General features: G+C 39.4%; 1 protein-coding gene across 1 annotated transcript in view; it reads right to left on the reverse strand.

Annotated features, from left to right (window-relative positions):
* The window catches only part of LOC107705359 (protein SLX4IP-like), a 33864-nt gene extending 26821 nt beyond the window's left edge, over positions 1-7043 (reverse strand). Inside the window, exons 1-2 of the mRNA XM_016508617.1 lie at positions 7036-7043; positions 6872-6963 (exon numbers count right to left, since the gene is read on the reverse strand). Of these exons, the coding sequence (XP_016364103.1) occupies positions 6872-6963; positions 7036-7043 (100 nt within the window). The remainder of the gene's footprint in view (positions 1-6871; positions 6964-7035) is intronic.
* Between the last annotated feature and the right edge of the window lie 2725 nt (positions 7044-9768).

The following is a 9768-nucleotide window of genomic DNA, read 5'->3' on the forward strand; positions in this document are numbered from 1 at the left end:
CAATGCACACAAACTTCCCAGAATACTGAGTGCCCTGTTGGTTACAGTGTTTACTTCCTTTTTAATTAGATTTTTATTAAATATTTATTTATTTGTGAAAAATGCTTTGTCTTTTAAAGTATAAGCATGTTTATTTTACACAATTAATCCATTTTCAAATGATTTCAAATTTCTTAAATATAAATTAAAATAAATAAAATATATCGGCTTTATATCAGCCATTGGCCTCCCTGCTTTCCAAGATATCGGCATCGGCAGTCAAAAAACCCATATCAGTCGACCACTACTAATTTTATCATATATATATATATATATACAGTGGTATGAAAAAGTGTTGGCCCCCTTCCTGATTTCTTTTTTTTTTTTTTTTTTGTCACACTTCATTTGCGCGCATTCGGAGCTAGCGTGCTGGTTTCTGCGCGCACTCATTTAAAGCGCGCACAGAAAGCCGCATTTCAGACAATGCGCGTACACAGAATTGAGTCCTCTTTCGCATATCCTTGCATCTGAATGAACACATACACACAAAATTATCTCAAAATAATTGTCTCTGCAAGTATTCTCGTAAACACAGTCAGTTATGTCTTAGGTGAACGTAAACAGTGGTGAAAGAAATCTCCTGTGCATCATTATATTGGATCCTTGCATTCGGTCTTAAAGGGGCAGCAGCCTATAAATACCTGCTGTTCCATAAGCGCCACCTGCTGTCAGAGAGTGACATTTGTGTCTCATTCACAAAGCTAAAATCAGACCATTTTGTTTTTGCTTCAAATTTTGAAATTATACAAGTCAAATAACATGTTTTAGCATCTTTTTTGGATAATAATTCAAATGCAGTGGTTGCCTCTGATTTTAAATAGAGCACAGGCAAAGCCTTTGTTTACATGAAGAGATTTCTTTTAGTTGTATAATTTTTTATTTGATTTGGGATTTGTTTTAAAATTTAAATTTAGTTTTGTTATTTAACATTTCAATTTCACAAAGAAAAATGCAAAATATGCATTTTGTCTGAGAAATAATAAAAGGACACCTTTTCATTTATAATTTGTCTTAAATCTCATTTTGTAAAAAAAAAAATATATATATATAAATAAGAAATAAATAAAATACAAATAAATACAATAAAAAAATGGTATCGTGTTATCTGTATCGTGAATTTTATGCATCGTAAGTTTAGTGAATCGTTACATCCCTATATGCTACTAGTTTTTGCTGATCATGCTGATTTGTCCACAGTAAGGTTCAGCCGATGTCTTTTTTTATTCGGGCTAGTTAAATTCATTTTGGGCTACCGAAACCTGAAGAATGCCTGCCCGAAGGGCAAGCAGGGATTTTGAAATTTTGCAAGCCCTGGTATATATATATATATATATTATATACATATACATACATACACAGATACATACATACAGAGAGTACACATGCATATAAATAAAATACATTCGCAAAATATACTTTTTTATTAATAAAGATGTTTTTTCTTAATAATAAATGTTATAATTTACGTATAGTGTGTATATTTTACTTATATACTCTACCAGTCAAAAGTTTGGAAAAAGGATGTTTATGTTTTTATTATTACAATTAAAAAAAAAACTGTTTTCTATTTTTATATATTTTAAAATGTAATTTATTCCTGTGATAGCAAAGCTGAATTTTCCTCAGCCATTACTCCAGTCTTTAATGTCATATATATTCCAATAACAGACAAAAATGGGATATACTGGGATATACTGCATATCTGCTGGGTGATCACTCTGACATGTGTATATCAGCAGGTTAGTGTTTGACCTCTACACTGAGCATGTGACCCTTGCATGTATTTCCCAGTCACAGTCCAGCTCCATTTCCTGCCGGAGGCCTAAAAATACTTTAAACTTCTATGTTTATGGACACAAGTGAAGGAGACAGACTGTCTATGCACACACCCTGTGAGTGTGTTTCATCATTTGTTATGCTTATCAGAGATAATGAGTCAGTCTTTCTGATATATTAGACAATAACCCTGTTCTCACCTGGCCCAAGGGTGAGACATCGCATTTATCACAGCCATTATATACACAGTGAGAAGTGATTCATTATGTGCTCGTCAGAATCACTAATGACATATCTGAAATCGATCTCTAATGAGAGGTGCTGGACACATACACCGTATCATAGGTGAAAGTTGAGCTAAGTCAATCTTTATCTGGGAAACCAGCTACTGACAGAACCTAAAAACCCCAAAATCCAGCGCCAGACTATAAACAATCCACCTCATTGCTTTTTTTATCTTGTTTTTGACTTTTATCCCAGCAGCGAAAGGATAGGAGTAAAACAAGCAAAACTGCATGTAATAGTACCACTGAACAATAAGAACAGAGAGAGATGAGCACCTCTGCAACAGTGCAGCCGTGCCGTGAGAGGGGCAGCAACATCTAAAGAGGAGAAATTTCTTTTTATGAGCTTAACTGCCCTGTAATCTACCTCTCTCAGCGGGACCTGGCTCATGCAGTGAGTCAGCCTTTTACATGCTTTAAGTGCTACCTGTGCAAAAAGAACCACCTCCTTTAAGGCCCCAGTACATTTCAAGCGAAATCGAAGTATGACGGGCGTGATGTCATTTCGAACAAAATCTGGCCAGATCAAAAGAATTATTTGTTTTGGGAATCAGGTTACACTGGTCATCCTGTATTTTTTTGTGTTGTAAAACTAACACTGTGTCTACATAGGATTCGAGCACTGTGATGCGACTAAAGACAATTGGATTTTTAATAAAATCGGTGTCAATGCCCAGCCCTGCTATTGTCACGGTTCGTCGTTGCAGGGAAAAAAAGCAGGAGGCACGAGTTATCATAAACCGTCTTTATTGACGAAACACAGGGGAGATTCCAACATAGAAACTGAAGCAAACGCACAAACCCAACGAGTAGACCCGACAGAAAGGAAGGAACAAACAGGAACTTAAATACACAGGATAATTAACAAACACAGGTGCCAGGAAAAATACCATATATGGAAAACCAGGAACAAAGACAGGGGTAAAACAAGAGAAAACAAGTCCAAAACACTGACATAACTCCCCCCTCCCGGAAGGCGCGTCCCGCACCGTAACATATCCACCGGGGCGTGGGGGGTGGGAGCCCTGGAGGCTGGTACAGGACGGAGACACGGGAGGCCTCCAAGGCGGATCAAGGAGCTCAGGGGGCCATGGCGGGACAGGCAGTCCAAGGAGCCATGGCAGATCAGGCAGTCCAGGGTGCCATGACGGCACAGGGAGCTCAGGGGCCATGGCGGAGCAGGCAGTTCGGGGCAAGGAGCCATCTCTGGGCTAAACTCGGGGACTGGAGCTTTTTATGGGCTAAACTCGGGGACAGGAGCCCTCACTGGGCTAGACTCAGGGACAGGAGCCTTCACTGGGTTAGACTCAGGGACAGGAGCCCTCAGTGGGCTAAACTCGGGAACAGGAGCCCTCTTTGGGCTGGATTCGGGGGCTGGAGCCCACACTGGAGCGAGCTCTGGGGCTGGAGCAGACCGCCTTCTCCTCCTTAGATTCCCCTTTAGGTTCAGGGTGAAAGGCGTGGTCAGCGGGCTTGAGAATGCCGCGGCTGGCGGGCTTGACTGACAAACGGAAAACCAAAACACTTTTAAAAACGGAAAACAAACACGTGGAGAAGGGGCGCCGCTTACTGTCCTTGGTCAGGTCTTCTGTCACGGTTCGTCGTTGCAGGGAAAACGCAGGAGGCACGAGTTATCATAAACCGTCTTTATTAACAAAACACAGGGGAGATTCCAACATAGAAACTGAAGCAAACGTACGAACTCAACGAGTAGACCCGACAGAAAGGAAGGAACAAACAGGAACTTAAATACACAGGATAATTAACAAACACAGGTGCCAGGAAACATAATTAAACTAAACGAGAACAGGAAAAAGACCATATATGGAAAACCAGGAAAAAAGACAGGGGTAAAACAAGAGAAAACAAGTCCAAAACACTGACAGCTATGAACTGTCTTATAATAATTGGGCTGGGTAGCAGATTTCCCCTTTCAATTTGATCTGAATCATTTGAGTTTATTTCATTTATACTGTTAATTCTGTCTTTGCCAATGCTGTAAATTATACAGGATTTACAGTGTTTCAGACTGATTCAACCTGATAACTGATAATTGAATTGAATTCAATTCAATTATCAATTCAATTCAATTTCGAAAATTTGTTCATGAAACAACCTACACTAGTCACTTTGTATGTTTAATGCAAGGTATTCAATTCACTAAACAGTAAGAATTGTTCGTTTTAGGAATCAGGTTACACCAGTCACGCTGTTGCGTTTTGGGTTTCTTTTTTTGGGGGGGATTTACTAAAAAGAACTGGTTCAAAATAGTTATTTGTCCATGAATATAAAAATACCGTAGGAAAAATGAATGCAGGAAATTCTAATTACGAAAATATCAAGAAAATTGTGCGAGTTCACACAAAACAAAAATGTTCTCATAGGATCTGAAAGATGGGAATCGCTGCACAAATAATTATTTTTTACAAATCTGTTGACAACAGGCATAAAGTAAAAGTTCGACTTCGTTCGGATGTTCAAAAGAACTTCGTAATGAATTTTTAAAAAATCTGGTAGTTTCTTGGTCAACATACAGTTAAAACACATTACAGTTAAAAATAAGAGAATATGAAGGAAAGAAACAGAGGTGGTTTGCATATATGCTGAAGAAAAGCCGAGTCAAACACATTCACCTACATCTCTGTGGGGGTGGTGGAGACACTCCTGGGGAGTGCTACCTAGTCTAAACTAGTTTTTATTCTTGCTGGCGTGCAGGTATAGCCTCAATTTCTCCACTTTGTTTTTAAATCTGTGGGACAACCATGTACAGTGTGATCGAGCTGTGAAGCAGTGTGACATGTCTCGTGTTTATGAAGGAGACATCGTTTCTAAAGTAGGTGTGAGGGAAAGACAGGTCTTCACTTGCAGCTTAATCATGGGTAATTATATATTTCAATAGCCTATAGCAAATTGTCAAATATGCAGGTGTAACAGATATTTCCTATCTTGACATGTACATTCGGTATTGTATTGGAAGAGTACAGTGGTATTTGTGGTTCAAATGGGTACAACATAAATCAGTATATTTAAACATTAGTAGACATTAATGAACCTAAGAGATGGGTATGTACGTCATCATCTTCTGAACACATCCCAATGGCATAAACAAAATGAAGCAGTTAGATATCTAACATTGCCAAATAAACAGCAACAACTCTAGAAAAGAAATGCTATGAAATGCTGCCTATGTATGGAGGTTATTAACCCTATAGTAGGTGAGAAATAGTATGTGAGATGAGTAGTATGTCCGAATTCATAAAACAGTAGGTGAAGATAGGGCTGGGCGATAAATCGATAACGATAATTATCGCACCATATAGATTTCCTCGATAAACGATAACAAGAGTTCGATAAATGTTTGATATAATGCGGCAAAGGCGGAACGAAAGAGCTCTAGTCATTTGAAGTGCGCCACTCGGAGCGTTTATCCGCTTGGATCAAAGTTCAAATAGCGGCGCGAGCTTCACTAGAGCAGATGTGTTCACTCGCTGATGCGACACTGAACAGCGCTGTGAGATCCAGTGTGAAGCACTTGAATTCAGCGAGGAACACAAATAAATCTGTTTACAGCCAGATGAAAGCGCTGACAAACAGCAGAAACACTGTGCGCAACGATACAATCAGAAGACTTTTTAATCTACAAATCGCCATCATTTACCATGAATTTACTGTAGTAGCACTAACTGCACCATGGTATTGTGTCAGAAATGTGGGTATTCATGTCGAATTTTATTATATTATTAATGTAGACATGTATTAAATATATTGAAGGAGGAGTAATGGAATATAATTACAGTATTTTTTTGTGATTAAGCTATAGCGTTTATGCATTTATAAATGTATTTAGACTAATGCTTCTCATAAATACCTACAAGCCATATTACATTTTTACCATGGTATTGAGGTGCTATATTTGTGGTTTTAACTGTGATTATCATGATCTAAATGTATGTAGGCGCGAATTAAGAATCACAAACGGCTGCATTCGAGTTTTCAAGGCATTTTAGGACACAACATCGTCAAGTAAGTAACTTTAAATTACTAGAACATGCAGAACTAAGAAATGATTTTTTTCTATTAAGATATTTATTTTGTTAAAGTCCACCTGTAGTGAAAATCAAGTTTTTTATGTTGTTTATTTGTCTATGTGGTGTTTTTATCACAAGAAAAAACATTTAAATATGTCATTTTGATGATCAAAGATAAGTTTTAAGGGATAAAATATTTGACTACAGGGGGACTTTAAGGAAAAATGACTGGAGAAGTGTTTGTCATGTTCTGACCATAAAGAATAGTTGAAAACCACAATTAACCATCTGGTTTTTACAACTTTCACATTGGAGCAAAAATCTGCCTTTAAACTTGAAAGAAATTAACATGTAACATTTATCGTGATAATTATCGATATCGACTGATATGAAAAAAAAATATCGAGATAATTCTTTGGCCATATCGCCCAGCCCTAGGTGAAGAGTACCCAGATGAACTATTACTTCTGGCTAGATTCTAAAGTGTGCATCTGATTAGCACTCTAAAATTCCCCATGAGGCTTTGGGAGAGAAGTTGTCAATGAAGTGATACAGTCACTTCCACCACTGGTATTGGTAGGTCATGTGACAGTGACAATATGGTGGATGCAGTATGTCAGAATTTCATTCATACTACCCATATTCATACTATAAAGAACACACTTTTTTTAAAACAGTCTCGAAGTAAGTTTCAAACCCATATTAGTACTACTAGACAGTATGCAGAGCCCATGTGTGCTATACCTTCAAGACAGAGCGGGGCGGTCAGGGTGCGATCCTTCCTCGGTTTGGGCTGGATCTTCTGGTATCTGGCCTCTTTCAGCACCGCTCTCTGGCTACACTCATTTTCTCTCTCTTTACATCTCCTCTGTCTCTTTCTCTCTCGTCCCATAAGCAATGATTTATGCCTCCCCATGCCGGAGGAATCTACAGCGACTGAGTAAATAAAACGTCTCCAGCATTCTCGTTTGGCTTCTAACCTCTGAATTAATCTCCAGTCAAGCAGGATTACGGCATGTTATTAGCACACAGACAGGCCAAATCGTGCTGCCAAATAGCTTTGTTTTTGACATGAAAGCATATTTTCCTCTAATTGCTGTACATGTGTAGCTTGGTGGCGGCCCTGCTGAACTTGAGGGACAGGCTGCCCCCTTGTGTTAGACTATGGAAGTCTTTTTTTAAGGATAAGTGGCTATACATAGGTGGTGACACATGAGACAGCTCTGTTAGGATCTGTGTTAAGGTCGTTTTCATTTCATTGAGATCAATACAGATACATTCATTCCATCATCCATCATCTCATCCGATGAGGCTTTTGAAGCCAAGAAAGAGTTAATCCTTTGCAGGCAAGCGGAGACAAGAGCTAAAAGAAGAAACAGAGGCATCCTTATGTATGTGTGTATGTGGAGAACAGCAGATCCTTTAGAAAACACTGGGCGGCTTTCTCTACACGTCTTTGTGCTGTGGCCATTCTGCGACTGACCAGTGGTTTCGGCTGACTGCCTTCCACAATTACTGTGGCGTGGGAAAGCATTGGAGGGGATGGACGGGAACTGTCAATCAGGCGGTGAAAAGGAGCTCGGCTTCGATGACCCCATAATGTGTCTTCGTATGCTGCCTCTGGAACCACCACGTTATCGCATGCTGTTCTGTTTTCTCCACTTTCTTTTCTAAATCTGAAATATGCCATTACAGATGACTATAGGAATGTTCCCAGTGCTAGAGAGGCATATTCACTCGGCTTTTCCAGGCCCTGTGTGACTATAGGACAGGGAGAAGCAGTAAACTGGATTTGCCTAATATGGTGTCTGTCTTTAAATGTGCAGTTAACATGAGTTAATTCGGCTGACAAGGGCTGGTTCATGAAAGATTAGTGCAATTGGTGTCAAAATTGTGTTATCATTTTGTTGTGCCAACTTGTATGCATTTCTTCTTTCTACAGAGCACAACATTTATTTATTGTCCATACAGTAAAAGTCTGGGGTCTGATGTTGCTTTGGACCTCCTGACTTTTGTTGCATGAGCAATGAAATACAGTTAAAATAAGTAAGTGAGCACATGGTGACAGAATTGTTATTTGTGGGTGAACAATCCCTTTAAAAAAGGAAACTGAAAGATGCCCGTTTGATTGGATGGAAGAGTCAGGCCTAAGCCACTCCAAACTTTTGTACATTTAACAACCATCCTGTTTGCATGAAAACAAGCAAGTTAAACAATGTTGCATTACCAAGCTTCAATAAAAAAGATCTACAGATTTGGATTCATATTTGTTGTGTGAGATTTGTTGAGTCTCAAAATAGTTCAACTGCAAAACTTCACAATAACAAATGCTATAGCCATCCAAAGTCTATTATTATGCCAGTAAACAAGAAAATCCTTGGCTGTATTTGCAGAGATTGGTCTTAAAAGATAAGTTTTGCAATGGTCGCTTTTGCAATGGTTTTGTTGAATGTCTAACAGAAATTCCTTTCAGGAAAAAAAACTGTCAGAAAACAGCTGAACCAAAAGGTGATCTCTGACTTTAGCCGCTACACAACCTCTGTTAAACAATTCCTCGGTGGATACATGAAATTTCTCAGAAATGTAATCTAGGTTTGTTTGCTGAGTTTCTTTTGTTTGCAGAGTTACTTTTTCATGCACTGGTTTATTTTTCATCCATGTGTGATTTATTAGTCTGCTTATGTTAAACACCTGCAATGGTTTTAACAAATCCTTCACTGTTGTGCAATGAAAGTCTTGACAGCTCTTTGTCAAATTCTAGAGGAAGAGTGATACTGTCTTCAGGAAACCCTTTGCAGATAGGATCATACAAGGTTTTCTTAGTCTTCACCATATAAATTATTGTCTATAGGGCTTGAGGCAAAGAACTGCTTCTTTCTTTTTCTATATCCTTTTGTTTGTTGATCCTCTTTGAATACACCTGAGGCTTCCTGTGGGTCAATAACCTCCTGATTAAGCTTGTTCTTACCTTTTACTCTTTATCAGATCAGCACAGCCTGCCAAAAACACACGACAAAGGCCCTGAAACCAAACAAACAATAAAACAAAACAGTACCAAATCAGTCCCCGCCGCTCTGACCGAAGTCCAAGACTAAGCCGTGCTATTTTCTACTCCCAATCGCAGAGAAAACACATGAGGCAAACTAGGTCGCTTTTGGCTTTTTGGATTCTTGGCTCTGCTCTAAATCACTTGCAGCTCCCAAGATGCTCCCCTTTTACCTTCTCTTGTCAGTTTCACCCTCCCTAACTGCGCTTTCTCCTGCCCTCACTCTCTGATTAGTGTCGGGCAGTTGGCCCAGGAGCGTTTGTGCAGCAGCTGCCTGTTCGCCACCACACCTCCCTGCCCTTTTACCACTGCTATCGCTGCTGTGAGAGCCAGACCCCCTTTCTCTGCACTTAGCTCCGGGGCTAACATTAACCAGCCACAGATGTTTATGTGGGGAGAGAGAGAGAGAGAGAATAAGAGACAGAGGGCAGCAGAAGCAGTCTCACTCAATAAAACTCCCCCCTTCGTCTAGCTCCATCTTTGTCTTTGTAAGAGCATTGCAGGTCGACGAACAGTCTCCGGAGCCTGAGGGAATTCTTTAGATCTATGGGTGTTGCCTGTTAAAAGTTTAAATCTTTGGTCTTGACTTGCTGAT

This window comes from Sinocyclocheilus rhinocerous, unplaced genomic scaffold (assembly GCF_001515625.1).
Source record: "Sinocyclocheilus rhinocerous isolate Xijiao unplaced genomic scaffold, SAMN03320098_v1.1 scaffold564, whole genome shotgun sequence".
In the NCBI taxonomy this organism is placed as follows: domain Eukaryota; kingdom Metazoa; phylum Chordata; class Actinopteri; order Cypriniformes; family Cyprinidae; genus Sinocyclocheilus; species Sinocyclocheilus rhinocerous.